Source organism: Sinohyriopsis cumingii, chromosome 3 (assembly GCF_028554795.1).
Source record: "Sinohyriopsis cumingii isolate HCF-2022 chromosome 3, ASM2855479v2, whole genome shotgun sequence".
NCBI lineage: Eukaryota > Metazoa > Mollusca > Bivalvia > Unionida > Unionidae > Sinohyriopsis > Sinohyriopsis cumingii.
In genome coordinates, this window is record NC_142963.1 from 83,575,446 (window position 1) to 83,600,196 (window position 24,751).

General features: G+C 34.0%; 1 protein-coding gene across 1 annotated transcript in view; it reads right to left on the reverse strand.

Annotated features, from left to right (window-relative positions):
• Window positions 1–22,709, reverse strand: part of LOC149803214 (transmembrane protein 94-like) — a 198,098-nt gene extending 175,389 nt beyond the window's left edge. Inside the window, exons 1-6 of the mRNA XM_089952840.1 lie at window positions 22,514–22,709; window positions 13,263–13,591; window positions 9,370–9,518; window positions 3,170–3,363; window positions 2,084–2,241; window positions 975–1,080 (exon numbers count right to left, since the gene is read on the reverse strand). Coding sequence (XP_089808966.1) covers window positions 975–1,080; window positions 2,084–2,241; window positions 3,170–3,363; window positions 9,370–9,518; window positions 13,263–13,591; window positions 22,514–22,516 — 939 coding nt within the window. The 5' untranslated portion in view covers window positions 22,517–22,709. The remainder of the gene's footprint in view (window positions 1–974; window positions 1,081–2,083; window positions 2,242–3,169; window positions 3,364–9,369; window positions 9,519–13,262; window positions 13,592–22,513) is intronic.
• Between the last annotated feature and the right edge of the window lie 2,042 nt (window positions 22,710–24,751).

A 24,751-nucleotide genomic window follows, 5' to 3' on the forward strand; every position in this document is an offset into this window, starting at 1 on the left:
TGGAACTCATTCATTACCAACTCATTAGAGATCTTGATGCTATAAACATATTTTCCAAGTTTGGGAAAGGTAAACATATTTTCCAAGTTTGGGAAATGCTATCAACTCACTTGGCTTTACAGATCTGTGAGCTAAATGGGCCCAAAACTTTAACATTTGATGGAAAAATGTGAAAAGCAAATCTGACTTGAATATTAAACAGCTTCAGCGAAGTAAAAAAATTTACTGAACTGAAATGAACATATGTATGGAGTATATGACATAGGGATAAACGTAAAACAATATGCACCCTCCATGGATGAAAGGATAGGGGAGTACCAAAGTTTTGGACTCAATATAAGTTCATTTTCTTATTTTACTTACTCTTCACCAAGACTTTTAAAACAGAGGAAGAGCTGTATCACATGTGCAGCAATTGAAAGGGTCTGTCATTAACACTACTATGCTTATGAGCATGAATGTTTGGTTTTGTTGTTTAATGCCATTTTTCAGCACTTAGAGGCTATACATACTTGCCAGTATATCTGGTGGAGGAAGAACCTGTTAAGAACCAGCGACCCACAGGAAGATGAATCAAAGCTTTCTCAAATACCCACATTGGTCGAGGTGAAATTCAAACTCATGCTGGCAGAAGTGAGATGCGTGAGTGATCTGTGAAGGTGAGAACCTTATAACACTCAGACACCCAGGGCCCCTATAGAGAATACAATACACACTTCATGTTGATCATACTGTTGAAGGAATATGAAATTTCTTCAGAATGAAAATATTTCTAATATCTGTATATCAGTTATTCAACTAAAGGTCTGATAGTGCAATATAATGGCTATGCAACTTTGCAATCTTGGGTTTGATACCCCAAATGGGCATGTGCAAGAATAAGAGGACACCAATCCAAGGACAGAGTTTGATGAAATCAGTTACATTCTTAGGTGATGATCACAACAATGAAATTAAATTGTAGGTCTATTTACCAGTATGAGTGGGAAAATTCTCCGTTCAATCCATTTACTAACAATAAGGAATCTCTCATGCTCAATGACACTCCTGGGTCTCTGCTGATGGTCTTCTAGTATGAGCCTGAAGGAAATTATTAAGCATTATTTTATTATTTATTTATTCAAGACTACCAATACAAAGTTTTGGCAAAATTGCTCAAAGAAGAAAGAAATGGTCATGAAAAATGATTTTTTTAAATTATAAATTACATCATATAATCAACAGAGAATTCAGATCCAGAAGAAACTAACACAGATAAAGAAGATTCCTCTATCTTCCTTAGTTATGTATTTATTCTTTTATCTCAGACCACTTTTAATAAAGGAAAGCAATCACTAAAAAGGTAGTGGCTTTCTCCTTCTATGTGGTACCCATTTTCAAGGATTAATGACATGACAGCTAATAAGCACCCATCATGCTGATTGTGACATACATCTTAAATTGTGCATATGTACACAATAAGCAAAAGATGTATGGAAAAATCACAAGTTATGGTATATATAACACAACATATATTCTGGAAGGCCACTGTCATGGCCAAACTGGATGTCCGAGAGAGGCACCATTTTTATTTATGAACAACCAGACATCATCAGAAGTCTTTTAGTGAAAATCCATGCTGACATAACCATTCACTCACTCAGGTAAAGCTGTGAAACAGATTTCCAAGAAAGCCACTGTGGTGGCCATATTAGAGGTCTAAGTGTCACCATTTTGATTCAGGACCAACTAGACTTCACAAGTCTTCCATTAAAAAGCCCCCACCGATATGACCATACATTCAGGAGTAGTAGAGATTGTCAACATGGCTGCTATGGCAGCCATTGTGAACTTCAGATATGAAAATCCAGGTAGGAACTTAGGATCTGAAGAATATATATATATATATATATATATATATATATATATATATTCTTGTTTTCAAACGATATGACAATGGATCTAAAGCTTCCTGCCTGGCAAATTTGTTGTAGTTGTCTAATTCTATTTCTTGTTCACAGTATAAGAGTCTGGAGTCTGGTGAATAAAGAAAAATTGTATTACTAGCTTCAAGCAAATTTGCCATTTTATTGACCCTTCCTACCTTAGATTTTTGAGGAAAGGTGTGTCCAAAAGTAGGAACTTTTTGGCTTTAAGTGCTGATCTCATTGTAGGTTCCTGAAAATCCTGATCAGGTTCTTCAATGTCAGGTGCATAAATTTCTCCCTCACTCAGAATGGTAGAGGAGGAGGAGTCTGAAATCTGAAATGAGAAACTGAGCGAATTCACTGCTATGGCAACTGATTGCAGGTCAAATATAGCAATTTCTCTCCCAAACTAATTTTTAACCACATATTTGCTGTTATTATAAATTTATGCTAGATTGTTTGCAAATAAATGCATTTAAAATTATGATGCTCACAAAAGTACATGGGAAATAACTTCAAACACAAATTCAAACCCATGAAGCATAAAAAAAGAGACAAAGTGGCCAACTTCTGTGATGAAAGTACAGTAGTCATGAAGATGATTCTCCTCACCAAGTTTCATGATTACAGGTACATAAACAAGGTGCAAAAACCTGAGATAAAACACAAAAAACTGTAAACTAAATGTACAAAAATATAACCATGTATGTAAAAAGTTTGCCCCATTAGCTGATTCCCATAGCAAAGCCTTTAGTGTGCTAGACTGTGCTGTGAAACTCCAAAACCAAACCGAAACCCTTTCCCATCAACTAGGTGCTATGAAACAATTCCAAACTACAGCCTATGACCCAGGAAGAAAAAATGGTTGAGATACCATGAAGCTGTAGCAAAAGTATATACTTTAATATGTGCAGACACAAACACTGATGCTGTGGACAGAACAACTGCTCTCCTCTACTTCATAGAGACAAGCTAAAAACTGATGTCAAGTGAAATAAATGAAAAGAATCTCAAAAGTTAAATGTACTATATTTACAAAGCTTTCTACCAAAAAACATTTTTGGATAATTACTTTATGTTACAAACATTTAAAAAAAATTTTGCATTCCCTTCAAAATGGATTTTGGATTCACTCATCTTTGTTCAAGAATTATCCTGAATACATTTATTCTTTAAATATTAAGGATAATAAGACTTTATTCCATTTTCTTTTATAAATTTATTAAGGTGTGAAATGACTGAAAAATTACACACAACCTGACCTCAATTCCTTTACATCTGGCTGGTGTAGTCTGTCCTGGTCGTAACAGAATTATGTCCCCCTTCACCAACAGGGGTATCGGTACATTAAGAAGCTGGTCATTCCGAAATGTCCACTGCAGTGACACACATGGAGAGAGGGGAGAAAACAAGTGAGGAAAATTGGAAGCACTCCAAGGACTCTGTTCTGTAGTTTCTGTTAACAAAATTATATTTGCATGAAATTCCAAATCAAATTAGAATCTAAACCAAAGCTGTGTACAGACCCTGAAACACGTAATGTGAAAATGCAATGCAGATTTCAAACAGAATGTAGAATGAATGAAAACAAAATTAAGAATAAACACACAGAAAGGAGAGCACAAATGCAAAATGATCAGTGATTAAAAAAAAATGAAATAAAATGCTAAATTTCCATGGTAAAAAGCCCTTTCAAATGATAATCCAGGATCAGACTCTTTACAATAACAGACAGCTTTTCTCATCTCTCACATGTTGTGTTCTTGTGGAGAGAGACATAAAAATACAACCGTCAGAGCTTCTAGCTGTACAATCTGTATCAGGCAAAATGAAATAAGACACAAACTGAAAAAATTCTGTGAATTCTTTTAGTTCAATCAGTGACAATTTTAGTGCTTTTGTGAAAAATGGCATTTTCAAAGGTACTTAAATTTATTTTGTGGATTGGGAAAGAGATTATATTGTTTCCACTGAAGGATCATTGTTCATTGGGTCTTTAAATTTGTGGTTTGTTGTAAAAAGATATCTACAGAAATATGCACCCTTGAACAAAGTGAATTCACAGTACCCTATAATCATATTTAACACTTATTGCAGTTTTATTTTAATTTGTCAAAATTTTAATATTGTATTTTGTATTTCATGCATTTGCTATTTCATTGAAGCAGACTTTTAATAAGACAAGATACTAAAGTCATTGTTCTGTTCCTTTAACACTCTTGAAAAAAGAAAATCCAGCTTTATCAAATGCATATAAAATTTCCAATGAACAAAAAAAAACAAACCAAAAAGATGGTGGATGGTAGCAACAAAAGAAATTCTGTATGCATTTCAATGAACATAACTTTAATAAGAGTCCCCTGAAAGGCCCAACACTCTACTGTCCAAAAAGAATTTCCAGGAATTAAAGATAAGATTTATTCTTTTCAACTGCTACATGTTAAAACCATCTCTAATATTCTTGAATGATAAGATTTTCAAAATTAGCCACTGTGGCAGCCATCCTGGATGCAAAATTGTCACCATTTTCATTTAGGCGAAAATGTCATGCCATTCAGGAGAATTAACGATAAGATTTTCCTTATGTTCATGGTGACAGTCATACTGGATGTCTGTGGGACACTAATTTACATTCAGGACCAACTAGATGTTATAACAAGACTTCTGGTGAAATGTTGATATGACTTTCATCTAGGAGTAGCAGTAAGATGGCAGCCATGATGACCAAGTTTGAGGTCAGATTGTCAACATTTTCATTCAGGACTAACCAATATAATAATTAGTCTTCTGCTGAAAATCCAATATTTATACAACTTTCCATTTAGAAGGAGTAGCAATAAGACTTGCAAGATGGCCACTGTGGCTGCCATATTAAATATCACATAGCACAATTTTTATTTAAGGCCAAATAGACACCGTAAAAAGTCTTCCAGTGAAAACAACACATTGATACGAGTTTCCATTCACGAGAAGTAGCAATAAAAAGATTTTCAAGGTGGCTATATTGCATGTCTGATTGGCACCGTTTCAGACCAACCAGACATCATAAGAAGTCTTTCCCATGTTGATATGACCATACATTTAGGAGGAGCAGTGATAGCCAAATTTTCAAGATAGCCAATGTTGTGGTGCCAATATTGGAAGTCCAATCAGAACCATTTTCATCTAGAACAGACATCGTAAAAATACTTTTGGTGTAAAGAACATGTCGGTATGGCTTTCCATTGAGGAGAAGGAGCAACACCAAGATTCTGAAGATGGCTGACATAGTGGCCATACTGGATGTCAGATAAACACCATTTTCATTTAGGAGCAACTAGATATTATAAGAAGTCTTTCAGTGAAAACACCATTTTAATATGACCATCCATTAAAGATATATTTGATGTTCAAGCAGCACCATTTTTCATTTAGGATCAACTAGATTATATAATGTCTTTTAACGAAAACCCTGTTTTGATATGACCATCCATTCTTAAGGAGTAACAAAAACAAGATTTTCAAGATAGCAACTGTGGCATCTTATGGGATCTCCTAGTGAAACTATTTTGTTCAAGACCAACTAGACATCATAAAGAGTCTTCCAGTGAAACCCCATATTAGCATGGCTTCCAATCAGCAATAAAAGTGAAAACAAGGTTTTCAAGATGGCAATATTTTGATGTAATATATGAACATATTTCTGCACTGCAACTGGTTCGATCGTAAGGTGGGGATCCACTTTCCTTGAGAGGTTTGGCACTGACCCACAACACTCTCCAGGGTATGCCATTTGAGTTGATCAGTCTCACCCAACACTGATCAGTTTTTCCATCGCTTCTCTCTTCCTCCAAAATCACCTGCTTGGTACCTCCTGATCACAGTACAAGATCAGGTTTTAAGAAGCTGTCATTTTACATCAGAATGCATTTCTCAAGCCACTGTTATCAAGATGTTGTTTACTTCACTCCTTGGCCTCTGTCTCTTGCCAATTTGCACAAAATCCGGATGAAGATGGGACTGTCTTTCACTTAATGTCTCTTACTTGTGGCTATATCCATAGTGGCAGAAATCTCAGCAAGCACTTAGTCATGGCACCCATGATAAAGACCATCTTTCAGAGCTACAGTGCAGGATGACTGCACATGCTCTAAATTTGCATGTTTCCCATAAAGCTTACAGTTTGGGTCATCAATTAGTCCCATGTCTTGAGGTTTCTTGTTGGAAGAACACTGTATACAGAGTATAAGGGGAACAAATTTCCTGGATATCAACACTCTGGATGTCACTACAAGACAGTTTCCTGACTCTCACAACTTCTCAGGATAGCCAATCCCCTTTACTTTTTCATGCAGACAGATTTACCTTAATAATAATGATAATATTAATAATAATAATAATAATAATAAAAATAATAATAATAATGAGGACTTTGTATAGTGCCTAATCTTCAGAAGCTCTAAGTGCTTTACAACATTAGACAACACCTATAACATAAAAAAACAGATAATGATATTATTACAAAAAACAAACACCAGGAAATTTAAAAAAAACAAAAAACATGCTGAAAATATTTAAGGTATGGAACATTATTAGGTCTTTAAGTTTGTTCTTGCTGTTGAAATAAGTGAGTTTTAAAAGCAATCTTGACTGGGATCACTGTGTCTTTGTGTCTAAGTTCACTGGGCAATTAATTCCATGTTGCTGGGCCCTAAGAACGTTGTCCATATGACATCGTTTTCGTAGTGGGAATAATGAGTATACGATTGTCAGAAGAGGAGCATAAGTATCTTGCTGGTGTGTACACATGAGTGAGGTCGGATAGGCATGTTGGACTGCAGTCCATCAGTGAAACGAAGCACAGAGAACAAATTCTGTGTTTGATTCTAGATCAAATGGATAGCCAGTGTAGGGTACAGAGCAGCGGGAAGGTGTGCTCTGATCGTGGTACTCTAAGTATGATCCAAGCAGCTGTGTTTTGAACTTTTTGAAGTTTCTGAAGTAGATATTGAGATGAACCAGACAGAATTGAGTTACAATAGTCCAGTCTTCAAAGTACTAATGAACATACAAGTATTTTAGTGGCATCAACTGAAAGATATTTGCGAATGGAGCTCATGCGTGTCAGCTCAAGATATGCAGCCTTGCATATGTTCATGACATGTTGGTGCAATGTGAGAGCACTGTCCAGAGTGACACCTAGGTTTCATACTGACTGTGTGAATCTAATGTTGGTGTTACTGATATTTATTGTTTGAGGTAAAGGATGTGACTGAGAAAGTCTTTGTGTTGTGATCAGAATGGCCTCAGTTTTATCATCATTCATCTGCAGCTTGTTACATGTCATCCATGATTTCACTTCAGAAATGAACCTCTCTACACCTTGGATGGTAGCATCAACTTCAGTTGGGTGGCTAGATTTGTAAAGTTGGGTGACGTCAGCATACAATTGATAAGACAATGGATGATAATCTTTGACACTTGACAGTGGTTGAGTGTATAGAATGAAGAGAACAGGTCCAAGAACAAACCCCTGTGGAACACCACAACATAGATCAACTGGGCTGGAGTGTATTCCATTTACAGACACAATTTGTGTCCTCTTGACCAAGGAGGACTTGAACCACAGTAAGGCTGTATCATGAATGCCAAATACATGCTGGAGATGGTGAAGTAATATATCATGATCTATTGTGTCAAATGCTGCAGACAAATCAAGGAGGGTGAGGACTCTAATCTTTCCACTATCCAAAGCAGAGAGAATGTCATTAACTACTTTTAGAAGAGTAGTTTCAGTACTGTGGCAAGGGTGATATGCAGATTGTACATGGCTAAAAAGACTGTTTGAATTCTGATGAGATACAAGCTGGAATAGAACAACTTTTCTAAGATTTTTTATATGAATGGGAGATTAGAAACTGGGCGGTAGTTCTTTAAATCGTTAAGATCGAGTGTTGGTTTCTTCGGCAGAGGCTTTACAATGGCAGTTTTGAAAAATGATGGGAATTCCCCGGATGAGAGAGAGGTATTAATAATATCAGTTAGTGAAGGCAATACTGGATCTAAGCACTCAAGCAGCAGTGATGTTGGAATTGGACCTTGCCTGTCTTTCTCTTCTGCAAGATGTCCTTCTTTCAGAACCATGACACACTTTCTTTGTTACTTGCTGCTTGCCACAAAGGTCTCTTCAGACTTGCCAGCCCCAATTTTGCTATTGCTACTATGCCCAATATGGCAGTGTGTATGTCTGGATTCTGCTTCTTCAACTGCCTTTGTTACAGTCCACTTCTTCCCGTCCATGCCTCCACTTCTGCCTCTCTCACCCTCTCATCTGTACTGTCTGTCAACCTCATTACCTGCCTGGCAATGGCCATCCTAAACTTCTCTGTTATCGATGATAGTGGTAACTGAAGCTTACTGCTGGTACTATACATGCCGATGCTATTGAAAATTCTCTCAACAACTTCTACAGTCATAAATGGGACCTGGTATAACAGAAGTGACTAAAGGATTTTAGGAAGAATACTATGCTGGTAATACCAGGCTTTGTTCTTCCCAGGTAGCCCACTCTTGCATATGGGTGCCATCCAGTCTTTGGCTTGTCATTTCATGTCTGCCACACTCTCACTGTCATTCAGTGAGTCCTCCAACCACTTGCCAAGGATCTTAACTGGTTGCTCACTCAGTGTGTTGGTATAATTTCCTCTCCTGTTTTGAACCTGTATCTATCTTGCACCTTCATTCTCATCAGAACCAGACATCAGATTGGCACAATTTTCATTTAAGACCAACTAGATATCATAGGAACTCTTTTAGTGAAATCCCAATGTTGATTTGACCAGGATTTAGGAGAATAAGCTTTTTAAGATGACTGCTGTGGTGACTGTACTGGAAGTCTGAGCAGCACCATTTTCTCAACTAGACCTTGGAATAAGTGTGTGTGTAAAATTTTATGGCAATGCTCCAAGTAGTTAAGGAGGATAAGCAATAACGAACTTGTGCAACCAGACAGATGGACATTGGACATGGTCGGACAATAGACAACAGACCAACCCAAGATGACAGATGAAATGCAAACATGAATAGAATGCAAGCAGAACACAAACGAAATGTGGATTAGGTAAAATTACCCAAATCTGGGTCTGTGACAGCTGATTTAAAATTATGTTTTTATGCTCTCAAGATTTTTGTAAAAATATTTGAAAATTCAAAAAGAAGAAGATCCTGCAAATTTATTTACCTCATCTCCATATCAGCTACCTGAAGAGTGAGGCACAACAACAGCATATTAAATAACTCAAAACGAAAATGTATTTCTTCAAAAATGTGAAATATTAATGGAGAATTACATTAGTACAATATGCAGTGGCACTCACATTATTTTGGGTCGAAAAAAGTTACATTAAAAAAACCCATCATAATCTGTTACTCTCCAAAAACCCATAATATCTGAATAACCATTGAACATAGAATTAAACCTTACTCTGTATACTGTCCAGCGCAGAGCGGATAAGGCGGACTACTTCTTGTCTCTCAAGAGAGCTGTTCCACAAGCTCAGTATCAAATTTGAGATGGCTATCAGGAAAATGACCACTGCCTCTATCACACGCCATTCAAAGGCAGATGCCTCCCTACAAGATATAACACCATATAGTTAGTACAGTCAAGTATTGTTTTGAATGCCTGAAATGTGTTAGCAAAAATACTTTGATTCGTTTGTGTGTGTGTGTGTTTTTTCATGCAAAAGACAACAATCATATGCTTTTGTTCAAAACAAGATAAGTCCAGTATTATTACAAACGGGATATTCTCTTTTCCCAAGATAATATTAGCTATATCTCCACTATGTGGTACAATAAATATAACAATGTCACAAGTGTTAAGCCAGGAGTGAACATTTTCAGTTAACAGTAATAAATAACAACATATATCCAAGATTAACTTGGGAAAAAAAATTCTATTTCAATTATATACAAAACATTTTCCTGAATGGAAGTTTAAGCAAGAGTCCCCTGAAGGGGCTGAAGCTCTATTGACCTAAATGAATTTCCGGGAATCCTAGAGAAGTCACTGTCCATCTCTGATTTTCTTTAGAAACTCCAACAAAATAGGAAACCTGGACTCCTAGTTTTAAAACCCGAGCAAGACCTCTGCTTTAATTTATGCTCATTGATGTATAGGGAAAATTCACTGAGATAATAATGGATAAATTTTGAAGGGGTATAAACTGAAGTAAAAAAATTCATTTACTTATTTCAGTGAAAACCTGATAATGACTGTGAACAGGAAACATCAACACTCCTTTCATCTAATATATATATATATATATATATATATATATATATATATATATATATATATATATATATATATAGACACACACACACAGATCAACCCCGCCATAACATGCCTTGCGATAATGCGAATTTGGATATAATGCAGTTGTGGCATTGCTCCCAAAATTTTGTATATTCATTCGCACATGAAAAAATATTTTTTGTTCAAAGTATGTTAAACAATGTATAAAAATTTATTATCATTTTGGGGAAGAGACTGTGTATGAATTCAAATATAATATGATCCATGGCATGGTTCCTAAAATTTTAAATACATGTACATGTATTTTTCTCATACCGGGAAAAAATACATATTTTTTAAGTACAAGAAATAGTGTGTAAAACGTTTATGATCATTTTGGGGAAGAGTTCGCATATGAATTTTAATATATTACGACTGTGGCATAACTTCTGAAATTTAACAATTTCACCAGGTTCTTGAAGTGTTATGCCAACATAAACATTATCGGAAATGTTACTTATTACTGATCTATAAGTAAGGTCAGTAATTCATCTTTGTGATTGTCTTCAATTAATTCTGTATAAAATCGTTGCTCAAACAATACCAGACATGGTTTCTTCTTTAACTGCATACACAACCAAGCAGCAGACAATGCAGTGGTTGATAAAAGATTCTCACAATTTAATAAACATAAAAAAACAAAAGCCGCCAACATGTTTGCTGGGCTTGGTGGTGTTATTAGATGCAATCAGCTGACCAGTAAATAATGCCTGCTGTATTAGCTGGAAATTGAAAGGGTATGAAAATGTACATGCATTCAGCTTAAATGTTTTTATAAAAATGACTCATGACCATTGCAGGCCTACTGCACTTAGTTCTCTGGTTTTATATTGGTATGGTCTTTGTTTATGAACTCATTATTAATTTCTTATTTTTTATTAAAATATTTTACTGTTATGGAAAAGCAAGTTCACAAATGCAAGTCGTTCTCTGCCTTTGCACAATGATTATTATATTAGTTTTCACAGGTTTCTTTCAATATTCACAAAATCTGAAGTAAAAGTTATATGCACGCTGAAACATGTGTTGATTGTTAATTATTCTTGCTTAGTCATTCAGATGAATAGGTGTACAAGCGTTAATTATTGGAAATTTACAATGGATAAATGTACACGGAAACACATATGAGAAAATTTCAGCAGTATGAAATTTGTACAGACACCATTCATAGACCTTGGAACGTAATGAGCCGTACATGTACTTCGTGTTTTTTAACCTAATTTTGCTGTTAATTTTTTCTACTGAATTCAGACACATAATCATCTGTGACAAAATTATTGAACAGTTTAAATATGTATGCAATTTTGCAATGGAATTACATGTATTATAGATTAATTGCAAGCCCCAATGATGCAATATCAGACAGAAAGTAAACGGTGTTAATACTCTGTTCATGCTATATATTAGACGTTGAATTCAGACACAATGATCTGGGACAAAATTACTGAATACTGTAAATCTGTGTGCAATTTTTTAATGGAACTACATGCATTATGGATGAACTGCATGCCACAACGGCACAATAGTAAGCAGTGTTGATACCCTATTCATCATATACATTAGACACAAATACATGTATATGTGCCAACGAGTTGTTCTCTGAAAAAAGGAAAATACTGTAAAACCCCACATTAACATGATCCTGCTATTAACGCAATCCACTGTATATACACACAAAGTTGGAAACACTTACAAGAATAATTCTAAAAATAAATCAATTCATGTCCTTGATAATGGGTATATAGTGAGAAAATAAATTAATCATTTTTTCCAATTCAATTCAATTAAACTCACTTTACTCATATAGTATCCTGTTTACAAACTCATAAATCAGTTACTCAGTTAAAATACCAAAACAAAATACAGCACATATAATGCTGTAGGGAATGGAATGTTTTCATGAAAAAGATGAAAATCAAATGCTACTGTTCAAACTAATAGATAGTTTAGAAATCATTTTGCCAAAAGACAGAGATCAAAACTGTTCAAAATATTGAGAAGTCTAAAAAATCTTTCTGCCAAATGACAGATCAAAACTGTTCAACATTACACATATGGTTGATTTACTGATCTTTGTGACAACAAAATTATTTAAAGTTAAACTACATTATTTACCTTTGAAACACATATTTGTTAAAAGAACCTTTCATAAATAACATTTTATTTTAAGGAACACCATTCCAAGATTGATTATAAACTGTAGCAATTCGTCAGTCACTGTCAATCCTACAAAGGATCCTATGTGTGTGACCAAGCAGTATAACCTACACTATCAACTTTTCGTCATGTACACATATGAAGCAGTAAAAAATACCACAACAATCCTAAGGATGTTTTACCTAAATTTCAACAATTAATGAACTTATCTACAAACTGAATGCAGTCATAATAAGAGGTAAAAGTTTAACAGCAAATTAAAAAATCAAAGTTACACAAGGTAAAGCATGCACAATGTCATGGATTTAAATATAAATAGTCATCTGCTGCCAATCAGGGAAAAGGATGAGTTCTGAATTGTATCACTTAAAGAGCATGATTTATTGTAAACTGTGTACACATTCCAAATGTTGATAATATTGCAGCCTTACCCAACTGTAATGCCTGACTCAATGACCCTACCTGGGCAAGAAATGGATATGATAATGTTATATTTCAAACATGAAGCTAATGGTTTTTTTAAAAAGACAAATGATGAAATTACATCAAACAACAGCTTAAGCAAAAATGTGTCCATTAATAATTCCTGACCCAAAGCCCAACCAAGGAGAAGAAACGTGAGGCAGGATTGGTATAGATAGAAAAGTATGTGATGATATTAAATTCAAAATATCAATTGAACTGGGACAGTGCTTACTGAGATACACATGTTGGGAAAACATTAATCAAAGCTATCCACATACACACCCACAAATCCACATACAGACAGGCAACCAAACACCAAATGTTGGGGGTACAAAAGCCAACTTCACAATGAATAAACTTTTCTTCTTGCAGCAGACAGTGTCCTATAGTCAAACCTTTTAGTGCCACAGCTGTATGCCACTAGTAAAACAATCATAAAGACTCCAGATAAAGCAAAGCTGGTCCAGTGATAGAGGGCATCCACTTTTGACTGATGAAGGCTGGACAATGTTTTCCTCCATGACCAAGTTCTGTTAATCTGAGCATGCTGCTCAATCTCTGCTATCAACTCTTCATGAAGCAGTTCCAGGGCCTTCTTGTTGGTGTAAGGCTGAAGGTCCTCTCCCTGACGCAGCTCCTGTGTCTTCTGATTTGTAGAAGGATCCCCTTCAAGAAGCAGTGCCTGGGCCTCCTTGTTGGTGCACGGATGAAGGTCATCTTCAGTCTTAAAAATAAAATATATTATTATCTTGCAGAAATGATGCAAAACTTAACATTGCATAGAGGATATTTTCTTTTCCTATGTTAATGCCAGATATATTTCATCATGTGGTACCAAAAATATGTGATATTTTATTGAGCAGCAAAACCACAAGTTTGAATATATCAATTTTGGTACTAAGGGAATAAATATATCTGGTCTTTATGTAGGAAAAGAAAATTTTCATTTTATTATATACCAAACTTGCTCCAAAACCAAAGCTCCGAAGATTAAACTCACAATTCAGCACAACAGCTCAACCATCTTGACACTTCACTTTCATAGGCTGATAACATATCAGTGAGAATTGTAGGATGGGGTTGACATAATTTTTCAGAGTAATTACATTTGTTATATTTTGTAAACTATTTGATTATATGTCCACAAGTCAAATCCAATTCAGCAATTCATCACAACAAATTTATCACTGTTGCCAAGGAAGTAAGGAAAAATAACTTCATCAAGATGTGAATTTTGTCAAGTCAAATTTCTTCAGCAAAAAACATTTCTATGTCTGAAATGTAATGTAGTTTCTATTTATTTGTTCCTGCTCAAAAAGTGCTCACTATTGTTGCTACTGATATAACTTCTGTAGGCACACACAATCAAACATCACATGGCATGATGGAAAATCATATATTTTCCCCATGTTGAAAACATAAGGACGTATTTTTCATGTGAAAATATAGGAATGAAAACAATATGAAAATTATTTTGCCAATTTCTTATACTTCATACTTAAAAGTAGATAATAAAAATTTAATATCAACATCGAAATAAAGAGTCAGCTTAACGAGAATTTTACTGTCACAAATTTAATGAAAACTGGGTTCATTTATATTCAGTACACAAGCTTTTAAACTTTAGAACTTGAATTTTTAATACAATTATTTAACCATAGTATCTCAGACATCAGTCCCTATTTTCTCAGGAAAATAAGTTTATATGGTAGTTACCAGGTTTGTTGCACACAGATGTGTCCCAGATTTTGGTTTTATTTTGTTTCAGAGACACTGAACAAAACATATATAACTGAAAAACAGAATTTTCCACTACACTTATATAACAAATAAAAATGTTAGATGCCTTTAATCTAAAAGCCATAACAAACATCCTTATAAGATTGAATTCTCAAACCAACAACACTCGTTTCATCAAAATTTGTTTTCATATGTGTTTAATGATTAGAAATGGATAGAGTCTTTCAAGACACAGTCAAAAACTTCCTCAGAGTTAATCAACATAACAAATACATGCATATGACATCTGATGTGTTAATATTTATGACTAATTCATCTGTCCCAATATTAATTACAAGAGGTTTTGTTCTTGCAGTTTCAAGGATTTTTCATGGCATATTTTATTTCTTTATGGAAAATGAACTTTCTCAATATCTTAATGTGTTTACCATTGCAAAAAAAAGACCTAATAATTAGCACACCACTACAGCTAATGAGACATTGGCAAACTGCCTGTGTCAAGTCAAATGAACCACTCAGTTTTATCCCATTTTATTATTTATGCAAAAATCATCAGTAGAAAAATTAGGAATTTTAAAAAGCCATATATTTTATTCAGTTTTAACATCTAGTATTCTTCCTGGAAAATTAATGGAGTTTCAGATCAAATTCAAGAGTTTTTCAACAAATTCAAGAACTTTTCAAAGTTAATACCAACTTCATCAAAATGCAAAGACTTTCAAGGAAACTGTTTAAATTCAAGGATTTTTCAAGACTGTATAAACCTATTCCTCTATGCAGTGGTTAAGCAAAAAATTTCATCAGCCAGTCAAAAAATAGGTAATTTGAAGAGGTTTTTAGTGTGCACTACTGCCTCACCCATGTATATATCACATATCACTAGTAATAGCTGGGGGGGGAGGCAGTTACTACGGGAAGAAAGGGATTAGTGAGAATGCATTGCAGGTTTAAGTAAAGAAAATTCTATTTTTTTTAAAAAAATGATAATAATAATAATAACAACATTATCATCATATCTGTCATGTCATGTTTAATAATTATTTCAATATAACACTAACTTCAGAAATTAAGTACAGTAATCTATTTTTCACCTAGCTAGGAACCTCCAATGGTTGGTCTAGTTTCTGAAGCATTAGTTAACAATTACCTGACATAAATTTCTGTAAATATTGATATTATCGTCAATATTGTTTCCAGTTCGAGTAATCCCTGAAACACTTATTCGGAATAAAAATCTATTTAAAAACTAACTTTGATTAAATCACTCATGTTTACAGTAATTTATTTGGTTATGCACTGTTTGATTATCACCAACTAATTTTTTTCCCGGCTTCAAAATGAGTTACATACAATGAACTAGCTGACTTCAAATATTTTTTTATTTATTCATTTAATTTGTATTTCCATGTATTTATTGTACCAGTATTCATTTTTATATTCTTGTCATACCATTTCCGTTATAAGTAATGTAAAATTTAAATTCCAGTATGAAAGAAAGTGTGAAAATGAAAATTAGTTGTACTTTTTGGAATACCATTCCAATAACATCAAAGAACTTGATGAGAAGGGGTAATTCATTAGGGAGTGTAGGGATAAAAGAGAGACAGACTAGACAGGTTAAGTTATTTGTATAAAAAAGAAAACACTGAACTCTAATAGCTGAATATGAAGGAATAAAGGGACACAGTAAATCCATATAGCCAGGAGAGTTTCTCAGATTTAACTGCCCTTTACCACTGTTCATAAACTGACCATGATACTAAAAAGCAAATGCATTCTTCACTTCTACAAATCTCAAAGTTGGCACTGGGCAGTTAGCAAAGAAATTAAGTGGAGATCAAATTATACTTAATAGACATGAACCATAAATATTATTAAATTCCATACCTGTAACAATTCTTTTTCAATAAATCTGATTTCAAGCATAGAATGGTATAAATAATTGTCAATATATTATTCATTTTTTCTCCATCTTTGTTTATCCGTGTATGTGTGCGTGCTACAAGCTATTTCCCTCTGATATAATTTTTATGATATACCCAAGGATTTTTCTGATAAGAACTTCTTCTGATAATTCTTCAATGACAGGTGCACAGTAGTATTTTTCCACAAGAATGTAATATTTGCTGGGCATTTTCGATTTTCTTGTTTAACTGATGTACCATGAAGGCAACATCTACCTTTTGTAACTCATGCTTTAGATTTTTATTCTCATCATGGTAAAATTTCCCAATAAACTTTTATCTTTCTAAGGAACAGGTGCATTTTTACTAACTAAATTTTTGTTATTCTTGGTTTAGGTCAAAATGCATCAAGTGCAATAGATGAGATCTCCATATGAGGAAAGGGATTTGCATTATAGATTGTCACATTATAGAATCTTCCTGAATTGATCTCTATGAAAAAGTATTTAGATCTGTAACTATATACTCTGGACTTAGTTTCATGTTTTGGTTTTGGATTTGGTTTTAGAACAACAGACACTGAAACAGACAAACATTAAAATGAAACAAATTACAAATTTATCTTAAGAATATTTACTGAAACAGAATGCAAAAAGCAGTTCAATGGCAATGTACGATGTACTGACCAGATGGGTATGATAATATATCAATAAAGTGGTAAAACCCTATTACATAAAGCTTTTAGTTGCCCTAAATGGAACATCTGTTTCTTATATTTAGTTTTCGATAGATTTTCCTCCCCATATTAGAGGTATGTTAGCTATTTTAGCCCTGCTGCATGTGTGGAATTTTAGTTTTAGTTTTGGAGTACTCCTACAGCTTTTAGTTCTGTAGTTTTGTCTGTAGCTTTCTGTTACTTTTAATACACGGGAATCGTTCCCAAATATGTAATTCCTGTATATGCTGTTATCTGCCCTTTAATTTCTGTTTACTGATATAAAGAGGGTGGAAAAATCTACTGCCCAGTAGCCCTGGGCAACTTAAAAGTAAAGCAAGGCAAACAAGTGACTCAAAGTCAGACAACCAGATTTATTGACATGGAATGAAAAATGTTTGCAAAGATGTAAAATATTAAAATAGACCATCTAGTAAGAAAACAAAAGATCTGAATATACATCACTATATTCATTTTTATACTACAAGAAATCCTATAAAAATTTTCTAATAATTCTTTTAAAAACTGGAAAAAGTACACAAATTATAATCAGGCAACTACATATTACTGCTTGGCAAATCAACTGTTTAATCTGATTATCTGGTGTGCAACCATGCTTTTTGAAGATTTTTCCACCACTGTGAATGCGCTTTCGGTGCATCAAGGGTTCTCCATTACATGTATATAGGAACTGGTGTAAAGGTCCACTTTTTCCTGCGTGTGTTAATGTTAGTTATTTTACTTTTATACTTGGTAGTCTATAAAACAGCTTGAGCAAGCTAATGATTTTACCGTATGAATGCAAGCCAATTATAAACATAATTTGTGTATGCATATAAACTGACAAAATTAGTCTTTGATAAAAAGGATCATTAGCCACCAGCAAACAATTAACAGGTGTATTTACCTCCTTGTCAGCAATGATTTAACCTACAAGGCTTCTCTTAATCGTATTAAAATTACTTGAACTTCATTTGATATCTTGTACACATTGTACACATGACTGACACTCGCTTTGTTGAACATTGGAATTAAAAGTCATATGCATCATTAAATACAACAAAACATATTTACGTTGTCTTTTAAAATACACAATGTTCATGCTTCTCTTTTCTTGGCATAATCAGCCACCCCTTGTGTCCAGCATTGTATCCATTTCATTTGCAGTCATGTAAGTCTTTCTGGTCATAAATCTGTTGGTGTATCCAACTTGCTATCCACAGTTCTTTGTAAGCATGAACTGTTAAAAAGCACAACAAACGTCTTCTTCACAAGGGAGTACACTGTACTATTTGCTACACTTTAATGCAATGGGTTTTTGTAAAGCTCAGATGGGAATGACTTTGTATGTGTTGTTAATAAATTTGCCACAAAGAATCTGCTGGCAAACGAAATCCAAGACACACATCGTAGATTGTCCCAAAATTCAGAGAAATTGTCTCGTCTTAAGAAATCAGTTCTTTAATTAAAAGTACTTGACAATCCACTATTTATTCAACACTGTTGCTGACTTTCTTCTCCTTCCTTCTGCTGAATTTGAGGCAACAGTGATGACAAAAGTCACTTCATGGAAGGTCTTACGTGTTTAGGCTCAAATAAACAGTAACACATGAAAGAGTGAAAACAACAAGTTTTGACAAATTATTAATTTCCCTGGAAAATACTGTAAAAATGAAACACTAATAAGAACTTATGGTTTTAAGAATCAAATCCAAAAATAATTCACAAACAAAATTTTAGAAGTCCTAATAATAAAATGTTCTAATGATTTCAAGTTTGATTCCTGATGAAGAATCCAAGATGGAAGGCAATGACGTATGCTCTATCCTGTTCAATGATGTTGTCTACAGTTCCTTGTAGAAACACAAGAAATAATCTGGTGTTTGATTTAATGAAATTTCTCTGTTCAAGGATTCTGTATGAGCAATCAAAATATTTCCAGAGAAACTTATTAATCTTTTTGAATCCAAATAATTTGATTAAACATTAAAATGTAATTCCCAAAATGACACAACAAAAGAAACACCTTTAGGTCCCAGTGTTCTGAAGCCCAACTGAGAGATTTCTCTCTAAGCAATGGTTTAAAACTTGAATATCATGCAAAACTGATGCCCAAATTAGGGTCACATGATCATGTTTACATCCCGTACTCTCAGCATGGCCCTGACAAGAACAAATCATTTTACTCAAAGAATAAAATTTTAAAAAATTGTTTACTTCAATAAAGCTATTTACAAGCACTGGGTCATGTATTCAATACAGACTCGATCTCACGCTTAATATTCTCACAATAAAAATAAATATTAAAAAAATTTGTTCATGTGACTGTTACTAGTTCTGAATTAAGGTCAGGAACTAGGTCAGTTTTATGTGTTTACAAAACTGAACAGTCAAGGTCAAACTATTTTCTGGAAAAAGTATCGAGTTCCTAGTGAACAGAACTACATTATTTTGATATATAATGAAATTGAAAAATAAAAAGATTTTAAAACTTACAAACAATTAAATCAGATGAAATTAAATCAAATATACATAACACTTAAAATGTCTGACCATTTGAACATTGTCAAAGTAATCAGTCCTCTTGTGCCATCTTGATACAGTGGTTAGAAAGTCTGTGCCATTTCAGATGCAGTTGTTCTTTGCATTTTACCTGTTTTCACAGCTCAGTAGGTAGATTCTGAATGTACCCTTCTAAACTGGCCATTGAAAAAAAATGTAATATGGTATCACACTAATGACAGAAAGTATGGCATCAAGAGCTCTATATCCAAGTAGAGTTTTAAGTCTGTTTACTGTCTTTTCCAAGAAGCTGTCTTCTTATATTGTAGAAATAGCAACAGTATAAAAATCAATGCATGATTTCGAGTTTGAATTTCACTTTTATCTTGACAAACTCCATACAAAATTAGTTCCTGCAGTTTTAAAGGTTGTTATGTATATCTATACTGTGTTTCACTTTTGTTCAATGACTGTATATTCTGTTTTTAGATAGAGTTATAAATAGGTTGTGTGCAAATCTTAATTTCATCCATAATAATTTAACAATTTTGCAGTCTTATCACTAAAATGTCTGCTGTTGTTGTTGTAAGGTTTAACACCATTTTTCGGCACAAGATATATATGGCAGCTATTATAAATGGTGGACGAAGAACCCAGAAAGACCCCAGAAAGAACCACCAACTCACAAGAAGCTACTGGCAAGCTTTCTCACATACCCACATTGGCCAAATCTGAGATTCGAACCCACGCAAACAGAGGTTACATGGCAGTGAATCTGTAATGATGAGTTGTTTAGACTAGTCAGCCACTCGGGGCCCCCAACATTGTCTGCAGTGCGGCAGTTTATAGTGATGTCTAACACTGGGACATCATGCTGCAAACATGTAGCATGATGTCCCACCCAGTCACATTATCCTGACACCAGTCCTAACACTAACCTCTTAATGCTGAGCACATAGCAAGGCAGCTGTTAGTACTATTTTTATAAGTCTAAACCACTAGGCCATTGTAGTGGAGTATTTACATGTTTCGGGTAACTTATGATTGGATGGTTGAGTAGTATGGGATATGTCACATGGGGATGTATTGTGAAATACGTCAGGTGGGGATGAATTGTGAAGTATGTCACATTGGGATGAATTTTCAACTTAGTCATAATAGAGTTGTGGAGATGTATATAAAGACAGGGTTGAACAATTATTCTGATTCCTAGTTCCTATTTCCAAGTACTGTTCTTGGTTTAGTGTCAGTCTGCAGATGTATTTAATGTTGTGTTTTGATCTAAATTTCAAATTATTCATCTGGATTATTCATCGGAATTACAAAGTGCTCATTAACTTTGGGCTAAATTATTCTGGGATAACACCTCTCCCACAGTAACTCTTACACAATGGAGTCCACAAACACAGACTGCGCTATAAGCAAGGCGGGAGTTACTGAGGGACCCCCAAAACTTGAAGAAAAAAATCACTTTGACATCAAAAAAGCTGTGAGGGGGGAAGTACCATCAGAGAACTGGGCTGTTTATTGACTGAATCCTCATTTTACAATCACCTCAATAATAATTTTTAATAACGTGCTTTTTCTAATGAAGTTGTTCATTATTCTGTTTAAATAACATTTATTTTCAAAATGTCCAACATATGAAAGATTGTCCCAACTGGTTTCAACAACCAATTCTGACTGCGATTTTCTTAAAGTTCAACAAATAGAGATCAATTTTTGGGGTATTTTCTGGTTACAAAATTGGAATCCACGCCTGACCCTGCGTTAAAAGCAGGTTCATGAGTTATCAGGGTGCGAGTTATTGAAGGAGTGTTGTAAATTCATTCAAAGACATTCTGGACAATGCCATTGTGATACATCAAGACTGTTGGCACTTCAAAATATTCAAGAATATTGGTACATTGGCATATCTGAGACCTGGAATTCATTTGGAACACTATTCTTTTTGGACTGGTGATATAACTTTTAGTATTATTTTGGATTTAATTCACAACGCAGTTTCTTAAATTTTCTTTAATAACTTAAAGAATTCAATTATTTTTTAAGTTTTTACAAAACTTGAGGGGTTTTCTTCTTTTTGTTACTTAGTTCAACTCCAGAGTCATAACAAGGTAAACTACATTTCCTCTCCATTTCTAAAGTATCTGACATGAGGATTATATGCTGGACTCAAACACTGTTTTCTCCTTCTTCAAAAGAAACAAATCTGCCTCTGGCTAAAAATCTGGGACTAGGTTCTTCCAGATAGTTTGGTCATTTCACTCTAAACATATCGAACTTATACAGACAATTCCATACCTTTCAAAATCATAATGACCATGGAAAACTACAACAAAAAAAAAACCGAGTATTCGTCTCATTAGTAATTCATAACAGTAATAAACACTAAAATAAATCAAGTATGTGTGTTCCATGGCTTATCTTATAATATTTCACATCGTCCGGATCAGCCCGTAATGTTTGGGGTTGATTCAGCCATGGTCCGAAAAAGCCAGCGGGTTATGAAATATACTGTATGCAAATGAAAAACTTTAACCAAAACCATTACCATTGACGACGAATCCATTTGGGGGAGATAAAAAAACGGTTATGTCTCGCTTCCAATAGCTCGAGGAAAAGGCATATAGTCGGCTATAAAACAAAACACGACCATTCGTATCGCCATGGAATATGTCGATAGTTCGCACTTATCGAAAATTAGGAGCTTCTTTTTCGGAGTAAAGTTTAACTTTAATGCAAGGAACATAAGTTTATAATTAAAACAAAAATACTGACGTACCATCTCTATAACTGACTATCAAAAGATCATTTGCATTTCTGGATCTTATGACTATCGGTCGTACTCTCTTACATTCTGCTTCCAATCTGAGTATTCAGTTGTGGAGTTGTGGTCAATGGGAGTAACCTCTGCCTTTTATGTTACGTTATAAAATAAATACAGAAAGGGCAGAGAATGCGGTACCGGCTTCCATCTGTTCCCCATGTGGAGCACTTGTTTGCCTAGAACGGCCCATTATCGGTTCAGAACATCCTTATCTCTTTCCCAAGAACTTTAAATCGAGTTTTATCCTGCTAAATGCGTGATGAACTGATTGTTATAAAATTATAGGGGTTGAAAATAGAACCAAATGATGTTTCAACAATCAACGAAGTAAATGCACTTTTACTTTTTACTGTTATTTCTGCAAATGTAATTTAAAAAATTAGTGTAATCGTACGTTTCAGAAACCTGAAACTATTAATGTTAGTGAAGGCACGTGATCTAGTTATTGTGACGTTAATTACGTTATGCCAACGACCGCTTTGAGGACAGCTAAAAAGGGTAGTAATGAAATGTGAAATGGACACCTTTTTTTGCTATGACACTTTTGGCATAAAGACTTTTAATTTGGTTATAAAAGTCATTAAAACATTTTCTTTAAAGATAATTTTAAATAAACAATGTTTATAAATGCTTATCACTCTTCATTTTAAAACAATAATACCTAAACAAACTTTGATTTGATGTAAATTTGTTGTTCAGCGCATACCGAAATTATTTTAAAGCCCCTTTTTGTACAAGGGAAAATCTTTGAACATAAGAAATCGTTTTTCAAATCCTTTTCAGCAACAATTCCCGTTAGAATTTAACATAAAGCATCATGTTTGTGCACGGAGATTCCTTTTGGAAGAAACACATATTTATATTCATCCATTTTGATCGATGTAGAGAACAAAAACGTTATTAAACTGATACTGAGTCTCATAAATAAACATTAACCAGTCTGTTTAGTGAGAAGACCAAGTTGCATTAGTCTGACAAGTGGCAGGAGACTTTTAATAAGTTAAAAGCCATAGTCAAGAGCGCACCTGTTAGTTCAGCTCCAGATTTGAATAAATCATTTAAAATGTCTGTGGTGATCGGGTTTGTTGAGTATTTATGCAAAGAAGACAACAATGATGTGGATCATCCAGTGTGCTACTGTTTAAAAACATTGAACAAGAAACAGAAGAATTATTCCACGACTGAGAAGGAATGTTGGGCTTTAACATTGGCATTGCAACACTTTGAAGTGTGTGCTAGTTCAGCTCCTCGTCCGATTGTTGTGTTTATTGATCACAATCCACTTATTTTCATTCATAAAATGAACAACATGAATATAAGATTGAGTTTGATATTGCAGTCATGCAGCATTAATGTTCTTAGGGACATCAAGGGAAACAAATTATTGTAGACGTACTTTCACATGTATAGAGGTATTTATGTTTTATCATTTATGAAATATGTTCCTATTAAACATTAATTATATTTATGATAGACTAATATGCCAAAAGAAAGTTTTATGAATTTTCTTTATGATGGAATGTGCTATGTATCTTTTATATCATGTGCATTATTTTCATAATATTACTTTTGTAAGGTTATTTTGTTAATAACAATGTAAATACTAATTTTACTTAATGATCTCAGTACTTTTAAGAATGATAATACATGTATCAAGTGCGTAGAGTCATTCATAAATTTCCAAGGTTGAGATGTACTATATAGTTCAGGTAAAGATATCGTGATCCGACAAGGGTACGAGTTATAATGTTAGGCCAAGATAACATAATTCCTTACTGATCGATATTAATACAGCTGATCTGTTTACTGACTGATTTCGAAAAGCCAAGATGATTAATTCAAGCCTCGTGCTGCATTCTGTCTAATTCGTATTAGTAAGCTATATCATAGAACGATTATGTAGAATAAGGAAGTCTTAGTATTGACGGTCTTGAAAGAGTTATATTGAGAGGACTGATTATTTTATTTTATTTAATCATTCGTTGGAATTACAGTGCTCTAACATTCGTTGAAAGACTGTCTAGATATACAGTAGCTGTAACGGGATTAATGTGAATTCATTTTACAACATTTTGGGATTATATAATAGTGATTCATCTGTATTATGAATACATCAGTACATAACTGCCCATCATTTGGAATACCTTTGAAACTCATTCTGATTACTTGATAGCATTATTTAGGTGTCGCTCT